General features: G+C 52.5%; 2 protein-coding genes across 10 annotated transcripts in view; one reads left to right on the plus strand and one right to left on the minus strand.

The window, feature by feature from the left end:
* Stx6 (syntaxin 6) overlaps window positions 1-5799 on the plus strand; it is a 41856-nt gene extending 36057 nt beyond the window's left edge. The window contains exon 8 of the mRNA XM_004853338.4: window positions 45-5799. Coding sequence (XP_004853395.2) covers window positions 45-121 — 77 coding nt within the window. The 3' untranslated portion in view covers window positions 122-5799. The remainder of the gene's footprint in view (window positions 1-44) is intronic.
* Kiaa1614 (KIAA1614 ortholog) overlaps window positions 1-25778 on the minus strand; it is a 60227-nt gene that overhangs the window by 15237 nt on the left and 19212 nt on the right. For 2 of the 9 annotated variants that reach the window (XM_004853339.4, XM_021265338.2), the window contains exons 5-10: window positions 23767-25295; window positions 22173-22329; window positions 20176-20434; window positions 17238-17365; window positions 16181-16365; window positions 667-12130 (exon numbers count right to left, since the gene is read on the minus strand). In XM_004853339.4, coding sequence (XP_004853396.2) covers window positions 11937-12130; window positions 16181-16365; window positions 17238-17365; window positions 20176-20434; window positions 22173-22329; window positions 23767-25295 — 2452 coding nt within the window. In that variant the 3' untranslated portion in view covers window positions 667-11936. Of the gene's footprint in view, window positions 1-666; window positions 13913-16180; window positions 16366-17237; window positions 17366-20175; window positions 20435-22172; window positions 22330-23766; window positions 25296-25778 lie in introns of those variants that run through there. The other 7 variants (XR_015444562.1, XM_004853342.4, XM_087194399.1 and 4 more) reach the window with 5 other exon arrangements.

Raw genomic sequence — 25778 nt, forward strand, 5'->3', positions numbered from 1 at the left:
TGTAGAGTACCCAAGAAGGCTAATCTTCACGTCCTGCCTTCCAGATGGGCGCCAGTGGTGTGCCATAGCCATCCTCTTCGTGGTCCTGTTGGTCGTGCTGATCCTCTTCCTAGTGCTGTGATGGTGGCCGCCACTGCAGTTTCTCCTGCCCAGGAACGAAGCGGAGGAGGAGAAACAAGCACACTCCTTCAACTCACATTCCTCTCCAGGAAACCTGCCGCTGTGCGGACTTTTCTCTGTGTGACTCCACATTTAAGACAGCTCCTCCACCCAGCGCTGAAAGACCACAGGAAGAGGAAGGAGATGACCGCACTCCTGGCTGGACCACAGAAGCCCCTCCGCCTGTCCTGATTGAGGACAGCAAGCTACTACTTTGCCTTGCTGGACCTTGCTCCCGGAGGAGGGACTGTATCATCCCAAAGAATGAGGAGCCCCACTAGTGTCACCATTGCTCATCCTTCCATCTTAGGCAGCTCTTTCTTCTGCCCAGATGGGCACTGGTGTCCCATCGAAAGAAACCCGTTAATCCGGCTCCTGGGTATGCTGTGTTTCCCATTGCTGTAGCATTTCATAGTCCCTGAGAGCTGGTTGATGAGGACAAAAGGCTTAGAAGCAGTTTGTGACAGAAAATACAGAGTTTTATTTTTCAAGGATAAGTGTTGAGACAAAATCGCTTTTCCAGGTGCAATTTTTTTTTTTTTTTGGTGGTAGGAATAACTAATGGAAACTAGTGAAACACCTAGGGCTTAGGGGTGCTAACAGCTTGTGGCTTACTTGTGGTTGTAATGGACAGAAGAGTTGAAAATGGCAGCGGGACCTGCATTGATTGGCACAGCTTAGGGAAGAAGTGATGATGTTTCCAGAGTTTAGGACTCCATGTTGCTGCCCCAGGGCTTCCCCTCAGAGGTGCATCTTGCAGTTTTAGGGTGACCCTTAAGTCTATTGTTAAACAGCACAGCAGCATGCCGGGATGAATTGGGACCCTGGGTCCTCTTTGACACTTCTTTATTCCTGTGGCACTCTACGCTGGGGGATGGGTTTGGAGTAGTTAGTACATTCATTATATTTACATGGAAACTCTCATGATGCAAAAAGGCTGGACCAGAACTCTGGGTCAGACTTCTCTTACTCTGTTAGTAATGGCAACTTGGTTGTAGAACTTGATTCTTTTCTTCCCTATGGTGTCAACTTGACTTTATCACCCATTTAGATAACTGAGCCAATCCAAATTTAATGTTAAATGCTTTAATTGAGTTTAAGTAGCTGAGACTGCTGAGACACTAAAAACTTCAAGCCTCTGATGACTTTTGCAATGCCTCAAATGTGCACATGTATATAGGATATTTTTTATAACCTCCCTGCTGCATAATTTGATAAAGCAGTGGTTGGATCCAGAGCCAGAACTCAGTGGTAGAGGCTGCCAGGCTCTCCTCACCACCATTTGCACTTGGAAAGAACAGCAGCATCTGGATAGAGTTTGAGCTTTGACTTTCTTGTCTTTTTGTGCATTCCTCAGCACACTAACTTTTTTCTTTCTTAACCACTTTCTTGTTTTGTTTGTATTTCTTATGGTTTTGTTTTGGGATTTTGTTTTCTTGGGTTTTTTTTCCCCCTTTTATGATTTGCAATGGTGTGCTTGCCCAGCTAACTTTTAAATTGCACTTTTTAATAAATGTCTAACAATTTTTTAAAGAAGGATATTTTATCTCATTTAGGATCATTGTAGGTAAGGAAATCTGCCTGTTGATGAAAGCTAAAAGCAAATTTATAAAACTGAAAGTATGGTTGACATCCATGTTTACATTCGTCTCTAATTTTTGATATATTAAATAAGTTATTTCTTTTCAAATTAGGAAAAATGACAAAGGGCTTCAAAGGGATACTGAGTTATTTATGTTTTAAGACACAAAGTTTTAAAACTTACTCAAATAGTCTTCTGTAAACTTAAAGCAGAGATGATCCCTTGCATTAAAATATAGAAGTCTTTTGCTAAAAATAAATGTGGATTTTTTTCCCTAAGTACTAAAATCCATACTGCACATTACAAGAAGCAGCTAGCATCTCATGGAATTCTGAGTCCCCTATTTAAAAGCCACATTATTGTCATGCTGTTATCAGATTGTGTATCAGTTAGGGCTGTTTAGAGCACAGCTGGGTCACTAATGAGGAAGGTCCTCTCATTAGTTCAAGGGTCAAGTGTTGTGACCTTGAGTTTAATTTTGTTTGATACATTTTGAATTATCCTGTTGACCTCACTGATTTGAGGCGTTTACTAAACTGACTGCTGTAGACCTGACAAGCTGAAGCTGAATAGGGAATCATTTAGAAGAAAAACATCAACTTCAAATACAGGTGTTCTCCCAGTGGGCCATCGTGTTCCCACCTCTGGCTGACTTAGTCCTGGCTTGGTCCTCCTGGGCCCTTCCTGGGCTGTCCCTGCACAAGGGGTGTTCATCTGAAGGTCCTCTGTTCAGGCTGTAACCTGGCAGCCAGAGAGAATGAGCCAGGGGACCTGCATGTATTTTCAAGGACAAATATTTCTTCTTTAGTGATCCAAGGAACCTAAGTGGTTCCTTCATCCCCACACTGCTGAAGTGCCTCCTGATGGAAGCTGGGTCTTCTGCACCAAGTTTCATATTCATCATTTTAAAGAACTGGCAGAATGTGATGGGTAACAGAAAGAGCTCACTTTATGTTCACTGGAAGAACATTTTACTGATCTGGGGGTGGATAAGATAGGAATGAACCATTGAGAAAGTTTGCCAGAGTATGATTCCAACTGGAAAACCAAAATACTTTCAGTTCTTAGTCCTAATTTTTGGTCTTTGTGTGGTCTGTGAAAAATCACAATTCTGTGCCTGCTCTGGACTGTGTGGCAAGTGGAATTGAAGTGTGCGATACAGCGTGGGTGTGGGTGTGTGTGGGGTGTTACATGAGGCTCTTCCACAATTTTAGAATTCATGCCAGAACTGGAGGGGGGAAATTTGGTAACTTGCCCATTATTCTCTGCTGTTAGCCAGAGTTAAACAGACTGATGGGTCTGGTAGCCAGCAACTTGGCAACCTCCACTCCTTCTCACCTCGTGCGATTAAGGGCTGTGAAAAGAAATCTAGTCTAACTCCAACAAAAATCTGTCTCTGTTAAGTGTTTTACCTTCTGTGAGTAAAGGTGATGGAGCCAAGATTTTTCTTTTGGTAATTTCCCTGGCTTTAAAGTGACACCAGAGGGTCATCTAGTCCCTGTTACCTTTTTAAAGAATTCATAACATTTGAAGATCAAGGAATTGAATGATAAGTGTGAGTTGCATTTCAACTCCGTGGACTTTGTACTGTTTGGCTTCATCTAGTACAAGATGAATCTGTAAACAAAACCAAACCGGATTGCCCAGAAAGCATGTCCTAAAATACGGAATTGCACTGCCTCTCATTTCCCTCTCTTCCTCTCACTGGCATTTCTTGCCCTCCCAAGTTTACAAGAATGCGTATATTTTTCTTGTGTTTAAAAAGAATGTTCTTTGCCCATCAAGAGTGGAGAAAGATGAAAGCAAAAGGCTCTCAGATTTATTACCCACTCTGTCACTTTGCACCCTCAGCACGGTCAGTTCTGGAATTCAGGACAATAAGGAGAGGCCTTGAAGGCCACCAGGACACAGCTGCTTGCTCCTGGAAAGGCCTTTGCTTCCAGGTAGGGGAAGTTTAGCCACCTGCTCTTACCCAACTGCTCTTACCCAGGCCCCAGCCTCCAAAAAATATGCTTACACTTCCAAAGGTCTTTCCTGTGTGAGGGCCACACTGGTCTGTTATGTTAAAACATGGTGCCTTGTCACATGTTAACTTGGCAATGCTCACTGGGAAACTGCTTTCTGGTGTTAAGTCCAGAAAAGCAAGAGAGTTTTGAGTGAAGTAGAACAACCCTTCAGCCCTGAACACATTCCTGTGAGTGCTTGGTGACCCAGGAAAGGGGGGGGGCACAAAGAGATTGCACCTCCGGGATGCGGGTGCTTGAGCAAGATCTTCCTGTTGGAACAAATACAGCTCACCCCAATGTGCACAGGAGTCACTGTGCTGCATCTGTAGCCCACACACTTTGTGAGACAAGTTAAGGCACTTAAAGCTGACCTCAGTGACAGAACTTTAGTAGAATGATGCTAACTTGTGCTTCTCTCCCAAAGGCTTGGTGATTTTTTTTTTTTTTTTTAACCTTTCAGACAAACACCAAAGCTCTGAAAATCCCCTTGCACCATGCTCAGGTTGCGGCCATCTAGGTAATATCTGAGAGGTCTTTATACACCACAGTCCCTACTGATTCCGTGATGGGGGGCAGGATGAGGAAAGAAGAAAAGAACTTGGTTTCCCTCTGCTTTAATATGTTGGTGCTATTTTCCTTCCAGTCCGACCACTGTCCAGAAGCACCCTTCCTGTGGTTGTGCAGATAGGTTCACTGTGCTTAGACTGTGAGGGTCCCCAGTGCCAGCCCTACTCCTTGGGTTTCACATGAATATTTCATGGACCTAGTTTGCCAGCTCTACTTAGACTTTTGTGAGAAAGTGTATTTCACCGATTTGTTTTTTAAGGTTTTGAGTTACCAGATTCCGCTTGGTTATTCAGGGGATGTTAAAAATAAGACCACCTGCCTTGTTTGTTGACCGTAGCTCTTGGACCCCTTTCCAGCAGCTCTGCACCCTGCTCCAGCCAAGATTTTTGTCAGACCTGAGGTGGCACCATGTTCAAGACTGTCTTTCTTTCCAGCTCAGCAGAAAGTAGATTCAGCTGAAATCTGCCTCATGAAGGGCAAGTGTGACCCTGCTGCTAAGGGCTGTCCTGGGAGAAACACGTCTTCATCCCAGGAAAACAGATGTCTGTGCTCTGTCATCTGTGGGTAAGGAGAGGACAGCCAGGGGTTCTGCTAGTAAGTTTTTGGAACTGCTTTTTGAGCTCCCTATGATTACTTCCTAACTGGCCCCAGCTGGGCTCAGCTCTCAGCAGACAGACTTGAGTTGATGCCCAGGGTGAGGGGTGGCCTGGAAGCCATGTAGGAACGAGCGAAAGGAACCAAGCTGTAAATGGTGATGGATTCTGTTTTTGTAAGTGGAAATATGTCTTCTCTGGCTTATTTATAATCAGAAATTAGTATAATTCAGAAATATGTGGGAAAATTCGGCAGGAACAAAGCATTAAATATTTTTCCAAGGATAAATAACTTCTAAATAATGAAGGCACACACTGAAAATGTCAGGATTAGAACTTCAGATACCTGGTGGCTTCTAGGTGACAATTTGTTTTTCACATAGTGAGAAGGAGCCAGAGCCCTGGGGAAAGAAGTTGACGACCCTCAAATCTACCCTGGGTAGATTTCTGTTTCCTTTAGGCGGTGGCTCTCCAGGGGTGGAGTGGGACCAGTGGTGACTTCGCAACTCCTGGGAACTAGTTAGTAATGCACATTCTCAGGCCTCTCCAGTAGGGGGTGAGGCCAGCACTCCAGGGAGTTCAGCATACACTTGACTTTGAGAACCACTGCTACAGCATCTGGGACTCCAGACTACAGGGAAAAAAATCCCTGAAAAATAAAATGTCATCCGCAGCTTTGATTGTAATCCTAAGATTGGATGACACCACAAACTTGAAAACTTTTAAAGAAAACCAATGTAAAACCAAACAAAAACTCAGCTAGCCACCCTTAAAAGCGGTATTTTTACACCCTGTAGTCTATCAGTAATGTTTCTTACTTCTGCTCTTGAAATTGTGTTACAACTACGAAAGAGTACTGTTCAGTATTAAAGAAAAATGGAGAGACTATGAACTTTGTTCTGGGTGTTTTGTTATTGTTTTTTTCTTTCTGTTTTTTTTATCTGGGGGCTTGAACTCTGGGCCTTCACACCGAGCTGCATCCCAAACCCCTTTTTCATTTTGACACAGGGTTTTGCTAAGTTGCCCAGACCAGACTTGGAATGCTGTGATTGCATGCTACTGTACCTGGTATGTTTTTAGCTATTTTCATACCTAAGCACAGGTCCTCTTTTTCTGCTGTCACCAATAAACATCATACATGTGCCTGGGTGTAGGGAATGTTGATGGCTGCTGGAAGATTGGAATTATGAATTGTGCTTTCTCTGGTTGAGCAAGCTGCATGAATTCCTAAACCCCAAACTAATCAGGCCCTGCACAAAATAGCACACAAGTCAGGGTTTCTTTTGGCACCAGAGTGTGGGGAACAAAAAATTAACAAGTCCTTGAACCCCCTTATAGAAGTGCTGACCTTTGGGAAGAGCTCAGCAGCTCCCACAACCCATGTGGGAAGTACTGTGGAGACCCATTTTACATTTGAAAACAGATGTGAAGCAATTAAGTTTTCCAAAAGACAGAACTATTAAGTGGGGGAATCAAACTTGAACCCAGGTTAGACCATATGAAGCATCCCTTAAGAGGGAAAAGATGCCATTCTGATTTCAGTGATGGCAAGCACATGCTTCTAATCTGAGAAACAGTAGTAATGCAAAGCTGAGGTGAAGAGGTCAAAACAGCCGAATGGATTAATGGGGAATTAAAGCTTCGAGGTGCCTCAGATGAAACATGGATATAGTTGTCTTGGACTTGACCATGACCTTTAAGCTGACTGTAGAATCAGGAAAGCTGCTCCAGGATCTCAGGCAGGCCTGCCTCACTGCTAAGATGTCTTGGAGCTTTTGTTTGGCTAGAAATAGACCCCAGAAAAGTAAATGAGCCAAACTTATTGTATTAAACCCAGTAAAGCCTGGAGATTCAGTCTGAGGTGTCCCCATGAGAACCAGACTGGCCTCTCAAGGCTGCCATGAGCTCCTATGACTGCCAGCATTCCCTGTTTCTACTTTAGTTCCAGAGCTGCATGCAGGCTGGTGAGCTTGGAGGCCACAGAGCCTGGGCCCGGCTCCTCTGGGAAGCCTTTCTGGTCCCCAGGTAGTGAGGCTTCCTACCCTTGGCATCCTGACTTGTCTTTTGTTCACAGCTGTAGCTCCCCACATCCTGAGGATGTGGGTACCCGGAGGGGAGAGCAGCCTCCTTCCCTGTGCCTGGCCCCTGGCCAGGGCCCTTGGGGCACCTCCACACTGTGCGCAGGAACCTGAGCCCAGAATTCAGAAGGAAGAGACAACGGCAGGCCTCGCATGTGCCCCGCATCTACAGGACAGCCCGGATCCCTTCCTGGACCCCGGGGCAGCTGTTAAACCCTGGCTCTGTGGGCAGAGTGTCTGAGCCGGTCCCAGCAGCCCTCTTCCCTGGGGCCAGCACTGCAACCTGGCCAGACCCACAGCCAGAGAGTTGCTTGCCAAGGAAGGCTGTGGCCGTTTCTAAGCAGGTGTTCTGACTCTGTAGGAAAGCAACTTCACAGGATGATGGGGATGGAGGGAAGAAATGGGATTCTGCGACCATAGGGCCTTTTGAATAGCTCCAGAACTAGCCTGAGGATTGGGAGTGGAGAATAGGTAAGGCAGATGGACTAGGGAAATCCAGATGTTGCAAGGAAGTTTTATGGAGGATAAACAAGCAGTTCCCCCAGAAGAGAAAGAGCCCAAGGCTCCAGTCTGTAGGAGCTAAAGGAGGGGCCAAAGTCAGCATGCAGGTGTTAAGGGATGCCCCCAGGCCAGTCCCTCTAATCTTTGTGAAGGGTGCCAAGCTGTGGGTGGTGGACAAGGGGAAGGACATTTTGGCAGAGACACACAAACACAGGAGGGAATGGTAGGAGTGGATGGGTGAAGCTAGGGCGTGGTGGAGTGGGGACCAACAACCAGAATTCCTAACAAAAATATCCAGGTGGGAGAATTCCCCTGCCCGGAGCCAGTTTGGGGGACCAGAAAGTGCATCCATCCCTGGGTCACAGGCCTCTTGGTCGCTGGGGTCTCAGATCAAGGGGATGTTTTTCCAGGGGCCAAGCCAAGAAGGTTGCACCACCACCACCAGCAGCTCAAAGAGGGTGGGGGTGGAGAGCAGAACGCACAGTGCCCTTGTGCGAGTCATTCTTCTCTACCCAGGTGCTTTTTCTTCCAGCCCTTCTCCTTTTAAAAAATGCCAGTCTCCACCCACAGCACTGCTTTTGAGTCGGCTGTGCTTGTTTTGGAAACCCTGCCCTGGGAAGTGATGTGCAGCGCAGGAGCAGGTGAGTGGGCTCCTGATGACTGCAGAGGGTGGGGAGGACACAACTCAGAGTCGCAAGGCAGCTAAGTTTGAGTCCTGCCTCTGTGATTATTTGTTGTTGTGATCTTGGATAAGTTGCATCTCACGTACCTCATTTGTGACCTGGAGGTAAGTGCTGTGTCCTTCCCAGAACTGCTGTAAGGGTTCAGGATTGTGTCCTTAAAGGCAACGAAAGCTCTAGAATATACGCAGAGCGGCGGGAAGGACTGCACATCCCTGAATGCCCTGATTAACTGGTTTTCAAAATTCAGGCGCACCTGGAGCTGCCCGCCGCTGCCTGAGGCCCCGGGGGCCCCCCCGCAAGTACCTGGCACTCATTCTTGGGCAGGGCTCCACTCTCGCTGGGGTCCGGGGTTGCCCCACTAGCCTTCGCATCCCTTGGGCCAACTGCAGTCAGTCCTCCAGGCTTTCACCAAGGCCGGGCAAGTGCTGTGCTCCCCCACCCCCACCCCCACCCCCCGTGCGTGCCTCGGGCAAAGCAGGGGGCTCCTGCATTCCAGCCCCGCCCCCCAGCAGTGTGCGTGTGCGTGCTTGTGTAAGGGAGGGGGTGGGCGAAGGCGCGTGAAACCCGCGAGAGCCTGGCCCTCTGACAGACCCCAGGCTCCAGCCCCCTGCTGCTCCAACTAGCCGTGCCCAGATGCCGCCTCTGGGAAGAGACTTTGACATAAAGGCTGCGAGTTCCTAGGGGCAGAAATCCCGCAAAGGACTGGAGGCCGCGGCGCAGCCCGGGGCAGCGGGAACCCGGGAAAGGCGCCCTTGAAGAGAGGTCCGAGCTGACTTGGGGCAGAGCGGCTCCGCTTCTGACGTTTGCGTACCCCCCCCCCCCCGCGCCGACCCCTCCTCATCCCCAAATACCCCTGGAGACTGACTAGGGTGTCTGAGGCGGAAGTTGGTGCCTCTCTCTGCTCCATGAGGTTCAAATGTCAGGTACTTCATGTGAGCCTCGGGAGGGGCACAGGTCCTTCAGGGGAGACCCACGCCTCTGTGTGTGTGTGTGTGTGTGTGTGTGTGTGTGTGTGTGTGTGTGCGCGCGCGCGCGCGTCCTTCCCCTTGCTGGACATTCTGCTCACTTTACAAAACCCTGCTTGTGCACACCCCTTCCGCTCAGAGCCCCATCTCCTCCTTCAGGCTTTCCACACCAGGCGACACCTACTGGGTCCTTTGCTGCCCAGCTCAGCTATGTGCTGACGTCTGAGCCTCTCCCTGGACTGTGTTGAGCGGGTCTTTCTCATAGCCCATACTCCTGCCTGGCCTCATAATAAACCAGGTTCTAGGAAGGTTCTGATGGTCCAGTATGTGAGGAGGGGCTGGGCCAGGCCTTCTAGGTCAGCAGCTGCCTGGGCAGAGCAGGTGGCAGAGGTCTGGCAGAAAGCAGGAGGACCTAAAGCCCCTCCCAGGCACGCAGATGGGGTCCCGGCAACATTATCCCAACAGGAAGCTGAGACCAAAGCTCGTGCCTCAGAAACCCAGCCAGAAACTCCAAGGCCCTGGGTGCCCTCCCCCTTCCATTTAGGCGCGGGGGGGGGGGGGGACAATGAGAGGCAGTGGAGAGGTCCCTAAGGCAGCGGGGAAGCATTGGTTGCCCTGGCATGGTTGCTGAACCTGGTTCCTCCCCTCTGAAAGGGAGATGATAAACAGCAGTGGTACGATTACCACTGGTACGATTACCTCCAAGGCCCTTGCTTGGCACCTGGTAGACACAGACAGCTGCAAAAGCTCTTTTTCCTGGCCTCTCCCAGCCCCGATCCCCACCTTCTTCCCAGTAAGAAGGCAGGCAGCCCTTGCCATAGGCAGAAAACAGAGGTGCCTTTTGCCCTTGAGCCCCTCCCCTCCTTTGCAACGCTAGGGATGGAACCCGGGGCCTCGCACAATCTAGGCAAACACTCCACCACTGAGCTGTACCCCTAGCCCTGAAATGTTTTTTTTCAAACTGAAATTTCATGAGTTTACGGCCAGGAATTTGAGTACAGGAGGTGTGTGTCTCACAGTTGTAATTTCCAGCTGTGGCCATTTCTACACTTTGAGGTGTGAGATTTGTCTGAGGTGTCTCCCAGTACCCCCTTCACAGCCTGAAGCCTCAACCCCTTGCTGCTCTGGCCCCTCTGCCCACCTGCCACAGTTCCTTCCTCCCTGCTCCCCAAGCCCATGGCAGCTCCCACCTCCCCATCCTGTGTGCTTGGGGCTCCTAGAGCCCTGCCCTTGGCCCAGTCCCAGAGCACGAGGGAGGGATGTTTCCTGGCTCCTGCTGCCAAGGCCCTGGATCAGGAGAACACAACCCCCGCACACCACCACCACCGTTGCCTGTCCTCAGCCACAGGCCTGCTTCAGCATCCTCCTTGCCCCATGAGAGCTGCCTGGGATGCTCATTTCAACCAGTTCTGCTGAAGCTCCTGTTTTGGTTTTGACCACAGCCAGTAACCTGTGGAGGTACAAACAGCTGAGTTCTCCTCAGCTGCATCTCTCAAGGCCTCTTAGCTTCATTCTCTCCTCACCATAAACATTGCCCAGGGCTCCTCTTCCAGCCCAATACTCTCTGGAGGCTTCTGCATGTAACAGGCTGTGACCCTGCAGCTGGGGCCTCCCCAGCCTTCCCTTCTGGCACGCCCATCAACATATTTGTGTCTTTCAGCCCCTGCTGAAGGTCAACTGAGCCCAGAATTTTACAACTCAGAGTGGAGAAGCTTCAGCTTTACATTTTAATAATTTAAGACTGACACACAGCTATGTACTCGAAAAGTCCCAACCCTCTGGGCAGTATCCAGGTGTAGTAGAGCAGGAAGTGCCCAGGCAGGATGGCCAGTGCCTGCTCTCTGGAGCCTCCCTGCTGCCTCTCTGCCCACCCACAGCTGCCACCAGGGAGGTCTGGACAGGAAGCCTGCAGCTGGGGGACAGCCAGACACCAGCTGCAGCCCTGTCTCCAAGCTGGACAGGAGAACAAAGACCCAGGCCAAGCTGCAGAACTGCAACTCCTACAGGCAGAGGCGGAGGGGAGGGGGCAGGGCAGGGGTGGAGGGAAGAAGGGGGGCCAGTGGGTTCCACCATCCCACTGGCCGGGTCCTGCCTACCACAGCTGCACTCTGAAACTGGCTTTGGTTTCATTATTTTTCCCCTTTAACTTTATATATCATGAAAATTTCCTAGAAATTTTTAATATTCTGGCTACCAGATAACATCTCCCACATGTTCTTACATCCAGAAGGGCCATAAAACTCTGGTTAGAGCATGCATTCTGATGTTTGGTTTGGAATATGTGGTCCTTGGCTGTGCAGCTGCTACTCCAGGACGCCTGCCCCTTTCTGGATGAAGAGCAAAGGTGGCAAATGAGAGGGAGGAGAAGTGTGGCTGAAAGGGAAGGGCTCGGTCCGGGCCAAGGTATCCACTCTCTGTCTGGAGTGTTGGAGGCCGGGCGAGCCTTTTCAAGAGTGGCACCTGGAGGTGAGGCCAGCTCTCAGGCCCACCAAAGGACTGCCTGAATCTCTCTTCCCCACCCCCACCCCCAAAGGGACAAGTAGATGTCACCATCTCTAGTATGGAAAGAGACCGGTATTTTCTTTCCCCAGTTCTGCATAAATTAATGGCCTTAAACAAAATACATTCACAGGCTCCTTGCCTATCCCTTGGGTAGTCAATCACAGCAGTCCTGCCACAGCCTGAGGGGCTGGATGCCACCACGATCTGTGCTTTCCGTCCACAAAGCAGCTCTGTGCAGCACATTCCCAGCCGGCTCAGAGCTCCTGACAGGGTGGTAGTTGGGCCAGCAGCATTTCTGGGTCACTGAAGGACAGGCCTCTGCCTCAGGACGCGAACTGACAAGCACTCTGAATGGGCCAGGAGCTCCTTGATGTAAGCCAAGCCCAGCCCGGCAACCTTGGCCCCGTTCACCTCCAGGATTTCATCCCCCACCCCAAGCAGCCCAGAGTAGAGCTTGGCAGTATCCAGGTCAGCCATCTCCTGCACGTAGAGCCCTGCAAAGTGGAACAGGAAAACAGCAGGGAAACCCATGTGAGAGCCCTCGGTGCTGCAGATGCCCGCCAGGGAGATCCAGTCCAAGTGTGAGGGTAGGGTGCTCACACAAGGCATGGCTACACACACACACACACCCCACCGTTTCACCTCACAACCACAACTGGCTTTATGCAGAGGTAGAGTGCGTCTCCTCCATGGTTTGACCTCATTTTTCTGCTCCTCTTTTAAAGTGGAAATGCCCCTGGTGAAAATAATGCTTGAAGGTGATGCTATTCATCTGTAGCCATGTGAATGAGCTCATTTTTTGTGAGATGACCTTTTATTGCAGAAAAGAAAGTCGTTTTTTAAAATGAAGAAAAAAATACCTGCCAGGTGCCTGGTACTGTGCTAGGTGGGACTCATAAACAGACCTAGTTGCTGCATCAAGTAACCCAGGCATAGCACAATGGCTGAGATGGGTGGGGCAATGTCACTGGAGTAGGGAAAATGGCTGAGGCCAAATCTTTTGCCTTACAGTCCAGTCCAGGACTGACCTGGGGCTCAGTCTTACATACAGTGCCTCACTTAGGGAAAAACCCTTAAAAGCCATGGCTTACTCTCCTCTTTTCCCCCACCACCTAGAGACAGTTCTGCCTGGCCAATTATTCCCTGGTCTAGAAGGTGCGACTGACCCTGGGGGAACTTGCTTCTTTGCATCTGTCCCCTGGCTCCTTCTCAGGGATGTCCTCAGGGCTCCAGGTTGGAGCTGACTCTCAAATTCTGTCAGCTGTGCCCACCTGAGAGATTAAATGCAGCACAGGGTCTTCCAGTCACTGGAGCCTACTGCCCATGTTCTGTGCTGAGGGAACATGGGGGTCTAGGGCACAGCTAGGTCTGCTGGAGAACTGCAGGGGATGATCTGTTGTTGTGACCTTCATGCAGCTGACGACACCAGCAGAAATCACTGGAGCAGCTTAGCGTTCACCGTTCACCACTGCCCAGGCCAGGCTCAGGAGACTCTGCCTGAGAAACAGGAAGAACTGCCCATGCAGTCTGGCTCCACCGCCTTTTCCTAGGGTCAGTGCTTTGCAGGGCCCCAGAAAGCCATCTGGTCTGGCTGCTCAGTCTCTGGCCTGACACCATTTTCTGCATCTTTGACCCATGAGCAGTCTTGCTTGGCCCACCAGGCCTCAGAGGACCCTGTTCAGCTCTGGCCACGACAAGTTCAGAGGTCTGCAAGTGCATGGGCGTCTGCTCCTCCTTCACAGAGGAACCCAACGTTCTGCAGCTCTATTTAGCAAAACCGGTCTTTACAGACATTCCCTCTCCCTCCCTGCTCTGGGTGTTCAACTCCTTTTTACAGCTTCTTACCCAAGCTCAGGCTGAGTGCCCCTAACCGAGTGTTGCTCCCTCCTGGGGGCACAGCCTTTTCTCTCAGGCTTTGCCCCACCTTTTCCCTCCTCTCTCAGGTGGTGCAGCAGCTTGCCTGCCCTGTCTACACAGGTGGCATAGGGAGAGGGAGGCGGGGGGAGGGGCCAGGGAACCTTGACAAGTGTCTGCGGCACAGCGGGAGAGTCAGGTGGGCAGTAATGATAAACCCAACAGAATGCAGCTGAGCCTGACCAGACACTGATATCACTGGCCATTTTAGGGAGACTTGGGTAGGTTTCATAACTGATAGTCATAACAAAGATATGACAGACAGTCTGCTGTGGGCATTTATTGTCTGTTGGAGGCAGTCTTTGTGAGGATACACTGGCCAGTTAGGAGCAGAAGGCAAAGCCTGATGTTCTCATGGGCTCCTATGGAAACAGATTATGATAGCCAGCAAGTTAATAGCAGCATCCTGACACTTTACCAAGGAGCCAGACCTGCCCCAGCTCACCCTCCTCAGAGATGTGACCCCGGCTGCTGCAGGAGGGTCGAGGTGAGGTGCACTAGCACCTGCTCGCTCTGTGCGTGGGGAGCTCTGCATGACGTCCAGCCACCAACTAGCAGCAGTGGCAGGGCCCCACCTGGGCAAGACAAGCCAGCAAGAGGCGCCCGAGGTACCAGGGCTAGGACAGAGCCCCAGGAGCCCTTGGTCCTCAGACCTTGCCCACCAGAGCTCACCGACAGGTGGGGGAGGGGCACCCAAGAGACTGTGGGGGAGGTGGAAGAGAGGAATGCAGCACCCTGTTGTGTCTGGCCTCATGCTGACAGACGGACAGTGATCCTGCTGGCCCCTGTCCGGGACTATTCCCTGAATACCTTCTTCTGAAAAGGAAGGGAAGGAAAGAGCCAGGCACTTTATTTTGAACCCCCTCAAATGTTCCCATGCCTCTTCCAGGTGGGTGGTGCTGTCCTCCTTGTATAGACTCAGGAGCTGAGGCTCAGAGGGGTAAGTCACCTGCTCAAGGTGCCCCAGAGCAGAGGCAGCACAGAACACATTCCTCACTGACTTTGGTGGTGGGCCTGGGAGGGCTTTTCTGATCTGCCAAGAGGCTGTAGGGCAGAACACTGATACCTGACAGTGCCACAAATGTCATCTCCCTGTGAAGACTGACATTTTACCCTGCGCAGGTCCAGAGTGGGGGAGACCTATCTTCTTATGTGGATGTGCTGTTCTTCAGCAAACAGCCAAAGCTATCTGCACATCCACCAGAAGCCACCCCTTCCTCACCACGTCCATAGCTGCCATCATACCTCCCCTAAAATAAGGAAATAGCTTTAAAACTGTTCTGCCTGGCTTTACCTTTTCCCACTGGGGTCTGTTTTTAACACTGCCACCCCCACCCTGTTCACAATGAATCTGCTCTAAATCCTCAGGTGACTGACTCCCTTCTCACTGAGAAAGGCAGCGCCCCTAGGATGGCCCAGCCTACCTCCCAGCCCAACCTCCTCGCACCTCCTCCAGCAGCTGCGCCTCATTCTCCCCCTTAGGGTTTTGCAGCTGCTGTTCCTGCTGCCTGGAATGCTCTTCCCCCCATGCCCACTTGGTTCCTCCCCACTCCAGCCCCACCTCCGCTCAAGTGTCATCTTCTTGAAAAAGCCCGCCCACACTAGCATCTGCCACACCTGCTTCATGTTTGTTTGCTCCTCAGTACTTTCCATTTCACTCTCTGACATAATAATGTGAAAGGTAAACTTATTGCAGACATAGCCTCGCATGTGTGCTCAGGAGGCCAGGGATTTGTCCATCACCTGTGTTACTGTAACCCCCAAATCTATGACACTCGGTAGGTGCTCTGCACGTATCTGCTGAAACAATGAGATATGCACCAGAGGAGAGAACTCAGGCTGCCTTCTGCAAACGTGGCGACAGGCAGATTTTTCTTTTCTAGGAGAAAAAACTGACTAGGGGGTCAAAGCTCAGGACTAACCCTCCTCGAAGAGCCCAGCCAAACAGGCTCCTCCGCGTAGGCCTCCTCCTGCGCGGTCTCCTCTCTCCTTCTCCTCCCCCAGCATGCCTGGCTCCTTCCCCATTCATCTCTGGGATATCTTTCGGGTCCTTTGCCCTGCGCTTGGGTAAAGTCCGGGGGATCAGGTTGCCCGGAAGGACTCGTGGAGGAAAAGGACAGGACTAGCGGGAGTGCAGAACGAGGCCCAGAGCCCCTCCATGCCCCGCCGATGCTGAACCAAGACCCAGGAGGCAACCCAGCCAGGGGCGGGTGTGGACATGACGCGCAGACAGGCAGGCACACTCCGCATGCCCAGACACACCGGCAGCTGGAGGAAGGGAACGGCTGCAGCGCACCGACCACATCAAAGGGCGAGCTGAGGCCGCAAGCACAGGCAGTTCCCCTGGGTCCCAGGAAAGGCGGAAAGGCGGCCTTGCAGATTCTGCTCTCAGGATGCCATCAGACAGGAGGGGACAGTGGAGTCAACCCTGCCAGCTCTGGCCCTGCAGCAGGCAGCACCTCTCAGAGCTGTAGCTGCCAGGGCTGTCACAGTGCCGACTCCCAGAGGAGCTCCCCCAGGAGGCCCTGTAGCTCAGGGGCTTTCTGAATCCTCAAAGCGCCTAGCTCAGACAAAGGACCAGGCAACGCCTGACCCTGCAGGGGCCCACTAAGGATGGGGAGGGTGCCTACCTGAGTCCCTGCGCCCATTCCCGGAGCCCACACGAAAGCCAAAGGTGCCCTCGGGGGAACGCTGCAGCTGCAGCTGGCTCGTGCCATCCGGGAACACCGCCACCACGCGGCCCACAGTGCGAGCCAGGCTGGGGACACCCACGTCCTCCACGCTGAGGGCGCGCCGGGGCGGGGCCTTGGCCGGCCTGCGGGGGCGACCAGAGACACAGTGAGGGCCGAGGGCCGGGCACGGGGGCCCAGCCTTCCACTGCTTACATTCAGAGGACGGAGCGCTGGAGGCTGGGGCACCACTGACCCAGCCAGCTACAAGGCACTGTAGGTGGCGGCGGGCGGGTTCTCACATCTGTCTGAGGTGCCTCCGAGCCAGCCACAGGACCAGAAAGCTCCATACGTAGAATGTGGCCTCTAAACGTTTTAGGTGGAGTCTTTCGGGGATCTGACAGAAGCTCCAACTTCATATAGTTTCCAGGTCCATCCGGAGGTCCGGAGGTCCGCAGGTAAGGGCAGCTGGTTTAGATGGCCCCGGCAGAGGTCAAGGGGCAAGGGTGTTTACCTACGTCTTCAGCTGGGCTAAGGGAGCTCCCCAAACTTTCTGACTTCGGGATATCACCAGACAGCAGAAGGAGAGAGGCTCCAACCTGCCAGCCTGCCCTCCCCCTCTCGACAACCTCACCTCAGCACAGGGCGAGGGCACTAAGGAGTCACTCCAAGCCTCCTGGGCCACCGGTCTCCACACGTGGGATTTGATGAGGGAGAAGGCACAGGTAGTGCCTCACCCCCGCCCCTTTTTGTAGTACTGGGGATTGAACCCCAGCCGTTTGCACTGAACTGTATCACCAGCCCTCTTTATCTTTTAGAGACAAGATCTTCTTCAGTTTCCCAGGCTGGACTCAAACTTGGGATCCTCCTGCCTCAGCCTCCTAGAGTGAGAAGCCACCACACCTAGCTTCTCACTTCCTCATAGCGTGCAGTAATGCAGAGGTAGCAAGGAACTAACTTCTAGCTCCACTGGTCACCCTCTGAGTTTATCTTCCAGAGCATCTGTGCCCATGCTTACCTGCCAGGTGCACTGGGGTACCCTGGGCCCTCTACCAGGTAGAGGCTGGACCGGTCCCCCCTGCCACTCAGCAGAGAATGGAGGTTCTGAAAGGAGGCAGCTTTCCGATGTTGGCGGGAAGGTGACACCTGGTGGGGAAAGCCCAATATTGCAGGTGAGAAAAGTCACCTGGGAAGGGATTGGCAGAGGACATAGCCCCACGATCCTGGGGCCACTTCGGTCACTACTCCCAAGTGCTTGGCAGGAACACTTACTCCAGGAGAGGGTTACACAGATAATGGGAAGCATCAGCGTTTTGATTTTTTTAAATTTTAGCCAAAATAACAACTTAATATTAAAATACTAATTGTATTATTGTAGGAAAATCTAATTTTCTTACTAAGAAGAAAATGAAAGCAAATTAACTACAGAGTAGCACACTTTAAATTTAAAATCTTGAATATTTTATGAATCTTTAGCATTCTTTAGCATTCCTTCTGGGATGGTCACATCTGTTCAAAAATTTTTATGCGTGGTGTATACCTTAAAACATTGTATATAAAAAGCTGAACCAGTCAAAAGTCCCCCGGAGAGTTCAAAAATGATAAGAGCAGGGATGAGCACAGGTCAGTTGGAAGCTCCAGGTGCCTGTAGTAGGTGCTCAGTTAAAATTGCAGATGGTGTGTAGGAAGGAGAGACTTCACTTTAGGAGGCCTGGGGACCCTGGAGGAGCTGGCACTTGGGGGAGACTGAAGCAAGAACTCCCCAGGTAGAGAGAGGCACAAGTGCTCCAGGCAGAAGGACAGCATGTGCAAAGCCATGGAGAGGCAAGAGATGCACGTTTCCGAACGGTGTGTCCTGAAACACACATGTGCTCTGGGTGGTGAGGCCATGGGGTCGTGGGAGATGGGCCAGGAGCAGGGGCATCCCCGACGGACTTAATGCCCTGCTAAGGAGCTACTGAGTGATGTTAATAAGCAGGGCAGGATCAGTCTGTGCTCTAGAAAACACCCCAGCGAGGAGGCAATTCTGAAGGCAGGGCTGCGGTGGTAGAGACAGAGGCAGAAAGAATAGACCTTTAAACAAGTGTTACCCACATTATTATGTCTAGAATCTGTGCTTCTGTAGTCCAAATGTTGGTGTTCCCTCCAAATTCATATGTTAAAACCTAGTCACCAAGGATGTGGGACCTCTGGGAGGAGATTAGGTCATGAAGGCAGAGCCGCAGGGGGCACAAAGATGTCCAGGAGAGCTCCTTTGCCCCTCCCACCGTGTGAGGTTACAGGTGTCCACGAGGAACCCAGCCCTCACCAACACTGACTGCACCAGCGCCTTGACCTTGGACTCTGCCAGCCTACAGAACTGTCAGGAATAAGTTTCTGTTGCTTATAAGTCACCTAGTCTGTGGAATTTTGTAACAGCAGAACAAATAGACTGAAAAGTGCTCTAAAGAAGGCAGGCGTATTATCCAGCAGCCCGAGAGGCAGCCTGATTGTGTATCTGACCCAAGAAGTCTTCCTTGGAGAAGTCACATTCAAGTCAGGCCTAAAGGAAAAGCAGAAGATGCCCCGGGGCATGGGAGAGAAGGGAAGGCTTCCGACACCGGCTCGGAGGCCCCTGGGTGAGAGCCACAGGCCGCAAGAGGACATGGGAGCCACTGGGATGGTCAAGAGTAACGGCAGGTGGTTGCTCACCTGGGGACAAAACAAAAACCAAACCAGTGAAGCACCTATGTCACCTAACAACATGTGGTAGCATAAGACGCTACCAGGAAGTATTTTACTCCGAGGCATGTCATAAATCCTTCTACATGAGACAGATTCTCCTTTTTTCCTGGGGATTCTTTCTCCTGGAGTCTCACTCTGGCACCTTCTCTTCCCCTACAGCCTGAGAAATGAAAGGCCCCAGTGGCCCAGGCCACAGTCACCTGTCTCATTCTGCCCAAGGAGAGACACAGGAGACAGAGGAATCTATTTGGAAACTACTGGAACCGGCTTCCCAGAGCCCTGCTGGAGAGTCCATGTGGTGCGCTTGGTTTGCCGAGACGGGCACACGAGGACGGGGGACTTAGTGAGCTGCCCTGCATTCACCCCCACACACTCTTACACCCCAGGTGTACTGCGTACCCATAGGGTACTAGCTACTGTAATTAGTACTGAGACAGTAACGGTCAAGTAGGGTTCCCTCAAGGAATTACACTCCAGTGAGGGGAGAGACAGAAGTTGATTAAAATACTATGTGACAAGTTCCATGAAGAAAGGAAGCAGAGTGAGTTAGCAACATGCTCAGCACGAGGAGGGACTGGGCCCAATTCCTGAGGGCGGCATGCCTGAAGTACAGACAGATGAGCAGGTGTGGGCAGGTGGAGAAGGTGGGAGGAGTGCTTCCCTGAAGATTCAGTGTGTGATCTGATAGCAGAGGTGAGGCTGAGGATGTCAAAGGAGAGAGATGAGAGATGAAACACAGCTCCTAGATGCCCTCTGGCAACACGGAACAGTCTCAGTTTCATCCTGAATCAAGTGAGTAACCAATGACAGACGTTCAGCAAGGGGCTGGTGCATATCAGAAAGAACAGTACGGAAGCCACGTGAAGAAGGGCACGGAGGTAATCCCAGTGTGATGTGATTTGTGCCACTACTAAAAGAGTCACTATGGCCACAGAGAAGGCTCCAGAATGACCAGGCCATGAACTCTCCTGGACTTGGTGCAGGCAGCAAAATGGAAGGAGACAGGGAGGGAGAAACCTCAAGTGAGCCCGGGCCTGGGCAGCTGGGCAGGACAGAACTGAGGGGTGCTGCAGGGAGCCTGAGTTGCTTGGGTCAGCTGTGGGTGTGCCAGTAGCTCCCCTTTCTTACCGGGGGCTCCCTGAGAAGCATCCTCAATGCTGCTTCTCTCCTTTCGCCCTTCATCCCCTTGGTGCCATACCACTGGCCTCACCACCCCTTGCCTGATAACTCACCAGATGGAAGGACTGTAACGATGGGGCTCTCTTTACTTTGTGGGTACTGGTGTGTGAAGCTGAGCCAGGTGCATCAGGCTGCAGGTGCTCCACGCTGTAGCTGCGGGACTTGCCCAACTTGGGCCGAGAAGCCTGACCCAGGGCCGAGAAGAGCTTTTTCAGCCCCAGGGTGGAGGCGATGCTGCTGCTTCTTTTCTTATTGCTGTCAGAAGGGGCAGCCAAGGGTGGCCTGGGCCCTGCACTGGCCCCTGGTGATGCTCTGAAACACAAGAGTGGACATGACCTGGGGTGGAGCGGGCTGGGAGGCAAGGGCAGGGTGCTGTACCCCAAGGTCCCACAGGCCCCAGATGGGCCCGCACTAATGCCTTGTGGGTAAACTGACAACCAGGCTGCAGGAAGGGAAGGTGAGTAGATTCTCCTCAGGAAGCTGCTAGGGAGAAGATCTCACACAACGGCCTGCCATAATACACAGCCATAACATGCAGCTCAGGGTCTGCCCATTCACTCATTCACTCAGCCTGTACTCTCTTGTTTTGTTTTGTTTTTGAGACATGGTATTGCTATGTAGTCCAGGCTGGCTTTGAACTCACTATGTAGCCCAAACTCACTACACGGCCTCAAATTTGTGGAGATCCTCCTGCCTCAGCTGCCCAAGTGCTGAGATTATAGGCCTGTGCCACCACACCCGGCTCACATTCCATATTTCTTTTTTGTTGTTCCATATTTCTTAAGGGCCTCCTATGTACCATCCTCTCTAGTCCCTGGGTATGTGGTGTGTAAGACAAGCAAGGTCCTTGCTCTCAGGAGCTTACCAACAAGAGACCAGTCAGCAGAGGAAGAAAACCATCAGTGACTGGCTGTGGGGTGAAGCAGAGAGGTGATTGTTTTAAATAGGGGCCAGGGAAGGTCTCCCCGAGATGGAGCTGAAGGATAAATAGGAGTCAGGCTGCCAAGCCTGGAGGTGACAACTGCAGGCACAGGGAGCACTCGGTGGCTCTGTCAGGGCAGCAGCAGGCTTGGTATGTTTAAGAACAAAGGCCAGACCACAGGGCTTGGGCAAAGGCAATGAGATCTGGAGCGGGATTCAGGGAGGCACCAAACAAGGCAAGATGTGACAGCCCCATGGTGAGGGGCTTCAATTCTACTCCACTGCAGGGAAAAACACTGCAGGGTTTGAAGTAGGAAAATGGTACCATTTAATTAACATGGCCTTGACTTTTGTGTGGAGAAGGAAGAGCAGGGGACCGAAGTGAAGGCAGAGAGCAGTGTCAGGGTGTACAGCAAAGAAGGAACAGAGCTTAGACAGAATAGTGGGGAGGGCACTGGGAGCTGGCAAGGACTTGGTGGTGGTCAGGGTCGACGTGAGGGAGCAGCCTCAGGGTTTGAGCACTGTGTGGATGGATGTGGCAGTTCTTGTTGAGGGGCTGCCAGATAGCTTGGTGCAGGTGTCCAGCAGGCTCTGGCTGAACAGTCCCGTAGCACTGAGCAGCACCACAGGCCTGAAGATGGGGAGCTGGCTCTGGGTGGCAGGGGAGGCCTTGGACTGCATGTGGTCCCTGGGCATAGGAGGTGTAGCAGGGAAGAGAAGGCCCTGGGCTCACCGAGGCTTTGAGGTCCGCCTGAGGGGGTCCCTAGGGCAAGGACTCAGCTGAAGGAGAGAAGGGAAACATGAATGCTGGGCTCAGTTTCCTCAGCATCTGGATGTTCCCAAGTCCAGGGTCAGGAGCAAATGCTCCCAGACAGGCAAGTCCCCTGGGGGGCACCCTGAGGGCAGCTGTGCCCCATGCCCACATAGTGGTCATTCCAGGGTGCTCAGCAGATGGATAAGCAGGCACATCAGAATAAGAGCTGGGAAAGAAGAGTTAGGAGTTCCAGGCTCACACGTGATCTCTGAGCTCGAGTGGAAGCAGTGAGGTCAGTCATGCTATCACTTCAGAGGTGTCCCCACCCAGCACCGCCTGCCTCCTGTGCTGAGGACTCTTGCTCCTGCCACTCACCCGGACAGCATGTGGCTCCCAGAACTGGACTCCATCCTCTGCAGGCCTTCCTCGGCTTCCTGGCAGGACTCAGGCTCCTCTGATGTCAGGGAGAGGGTGATGCCCACGGAGTTGAAGACGGCAACATCTGCTAAGCCAAGAGAGCATTGGCATCCTCCTGAAAGTCAGAGCATCCCTCCTGTGTGAGACTGGTCATCCCCACAGTCACAGTGGGAGAAAGGGACCTCCATGCTCAGAAACAAAAGAGTGAGGGATGCAAGAGAGAGGTGGAGCCCAGGAGGCAGTGGACAGAGGCAGGAAGCAGCAGATGACTGGGACTCCAGGCCCCTCCCCGAGTGTCCTCTGGACTGGAAGCTATTTGGGGACAGGGACTGGGTCCTATGGACTGCTTTGACCCCATCACCCAGCATAGCACCTGGTACACAGTAAATGATTAGCACGTTTTGTTAAATGATCAGGTTGCTTGTGATAATTCAAGCCCAAGCCCCTTCTATATCAAGTGACATAGTAGAGCAGGGAAATATTTTATATTCTTGGGGCAGAACACAATCTTAATTTCTCATAGCTTTGATAACAACACCATTTCGGGAGCATCTGTACGTGCTGGGCCCTGAGTTAACTCCCCCCACTGAGATGGATGCATGCTTTTCTCAAGAGAGAGACTTCCTTCCATCCTCACTTTGCAGAGGGGATGGAGCTCTGAGGAAGTAAGCAACTCACTCGGGGCCTCACTAATGAGAGGAGCCTCACCTCACTCCCTGCTCCAGGCTTCAAGGAGGTACAGGCCTGCACTGCCCAGAAGTCACCAGGTCTCAGGACAGAGGCCCAACAGGGAGCGGTTAGGGGCAAGCAGCCCCCAGCCTAAGCCCCTCATAGAGAAGGAGCCACAGCTGAGCCCGGTGAGAGGCACCTCAGGCCAGGATAGTTCCCTGGAGTTTTTGTGAGAAGGGAGGGAGAGGGACAGTGGGGGGCACTCAGAGGTGGGGATCTTGGCATTGGCACCCTCACTGAGATCATTATTATCCGTCATCTCTCTGCCCTCACCTCCACTCTGCTCCAAGGCTTGGACCCCAGCTCCAAGGCCATCAGAGCCACGGAACAGCAAAGCAAGATTGTGTAGGCTGGGCCTGTTATCTCTGCCTAGGAGTGAGTGGTCTACCTGGTCACCTGGGACCGCATTGTTGGGGACCCAAACCTGGGTCTGCCAACACCTAGGATAAAGAAGTGACACCCTACCCCCTTCAGCAGCCTTCCCTGTGAACCTCGCAGCAAGCCCAGCAGGGCAGTGGTCAGGAGGGTTCAGGCCAGGCAGCCCTGCCACACCCTGCAGGAGCTCTGTACCTGCCTCCATACACCCTTGGGGTTCCCAGTTCCCTAGGAGGGCATCTCCACCTTCTGCCCCACAGTCCTGTATCCAGCCTAGATTCTACCAGCTGCCCAGCACTCATCACTGCTCTGCCCAGCTCCAAGGCGCTGTGGGAGTGGTGTGTGTCTGTGTCATCTGGCCATTAAGATGAAAGGTAAGTGAAGACGGAATGCCTTGAGGGTCATAAACCTGATCTGGGGCTGAGCAGGGACCAATTGCAAGCCTTACCATCTCTGCTGCTTTCCAAGGGTGGATCTGGCTTCTGGCTGCAGGGGACCCTCTTCTCCCTGCCCCTGTAGACAGCTGTTCCCCAGGGCTCCTGCTGTCCCAGAGGAATGCAGCTGTTGCAGTTGGCAGACAGGCCCAGCAGTGGGTGCCTGGCTTGGGGGATGCAGGGCTGGGTCTGTGGGGAGCTGAGCCCACAGGTCCTGAGAGGAGTTCTTGGAGGAGGCAGTGGCAAGGGGTTACCCACGGGCTCTTCCTGTTCCCCTGGCCTACAGGGTCCAGCCAGCCCTGCCTTCCTATGAGGCACAGGGGAGGTGGTTCTTGATGCTACCCAGGCTTCAGGGGAGGGGGAAGTGGCTGGGTGCTGGGTTCGGTTGGGGGCAGCGGGTTGTGCATGATTTTGTTGCAGGGAGGAAGTATGGATCGTTTCCAGATACTCATGGCTTTCTGTAACCTGATCTGCTATGCCTGGCTCAGAAGGTGCTAGCTTCAGGGAAGATGTTGTAGCATAGGGTAGTTTGCATGGAGCCCAGGGGTCCACAGGGTGAGCCTGGTGACTTCCCAGCCCTGATCCAGGCTGCCTCTGGGACTCCAAGGCAGCCATCTCAGGTTCCAAGGCAGGAGGCTTAGGGATGGCATCTTCTTTCAGAAACTGAGTCCCCACAGGCGTGTAGCCTGTGATTTCTTTTACTTCATCTCCCACCTCCGTGTCTTCTACCCCTAGTGAGTGGCAGGCCGGAAGGCCACCGTGCAGCTCTGTCTTGACCTTCCTGGACTGCCCGAGGCCTCCCTGAGGCCTGGAGTCCCACTGTCTGGGGCTACTGCCTTGAGTCTGCCTGCTTGCTTTGCTGGGCAGAGAGGTCCTGGCCTCCTCACTGCCGGTCTGGCAGCCATCAGAGGTGTCTGCACTATTCAGGGCAGAGTCCCCCTCCTCAGGGCATGTGGTAGTCTCTCCAATATGTGTTCCCCGGAGCCTTTCTGTGTCGAGCCCTGGATCAGCGAGGAGGAGCCTGAATGGGGAGCTCAGGATACTGGAGCTGTGGGACACGTGCAGCACGCCCTCCACCCCCCGGGCAGCCTGCAGCTCCTGGGGGACGCGCGGGTCTGGGCATTGGCTGTCAGGACAGAGGCCACACTCTTGGTACTTCCTCTCACTGGCCCAGCTGGGCGGGGGCAGAGGGAGGCCTCTGCAGTCCCGGCTGTCCCCCAGCCTGTGGAATGCGCCCATCCCCACTTTCTGGTTTATGTAGTCTGCGAGGTCCGGCTTGGAGCGCAGGGGGCCCTGGCCCACAGCCTGCAGCTCCGTGCTCAGCACCTGGCGCTGGCGCTGCTGCAGCCGCTTCAGGTGACGAAACTCAGCTTCAAAAGCAGGTTCATCCTCAAAGCGGACATGCGATGTGGACATGCCCTGTTTGGGCCACTGCCCACTGCCGGATTCCCCACTGGAAGAGTCACTCAGGCTCCCGCTCTGGGGGCTGTCTCTGCAGGCCAAGGTCATCCTGGGGCCCAGGGCTGGACTTCTCCGGCCATCTCTAATGAAGGACAAGGAGAGAGGTCACAGGTAGAAGGACACCATCTCCCATGGTGCTGCGTGGGAGGTACAACCCACCGGGCCACACCAAACCAGACTCCTGGGAAGTTGAGTGGTAAACAGCAGAATACCAGCCCACCCTGATCCTGGCACACAGTGCTAAATAAAATCAACATGACCTTTGCTTTTGGCTTTCCCTCGGTTGCCTGTCTCAGCCAGAGTTACTGAACTCAGGACTGTACTGAAGGAAGATATTGAACATTTTATATGTGAGGTATGTGTGTGTGTGTGTGTGTGTGTGTGTGTGTGCACGCGTCCATGTGTGCAGTGAGAAAAAATGATCTGACCACTGTGTGTTTCTGGTAGTGAAAAACTGTGGAAATATGTACAGTCAGCCTCTCTATTCGTGGGTTCCACATCTGTGCATTCAACCAACCATGCATGTAGTGAAAATATGTGAGAAAAACTGCCTCTGCACTGAATG

This window comes from Heterocephalus glaber, unplaced genomic scaffold (genome assembly GCF_053883595.1).
Source record: "Heterocephalus glaber isolate CG9 unplaced genomic scaffold, H.glaber_assembly_v1.0 deba00001600, whole genome shotgun sequence".
Lineage (NCBI taxonomy): Eukaryota > Metazoa > Chordata > Mammalia > Rodentia > Bathyergidae > Heterocephalus > Heterocephalus glaber.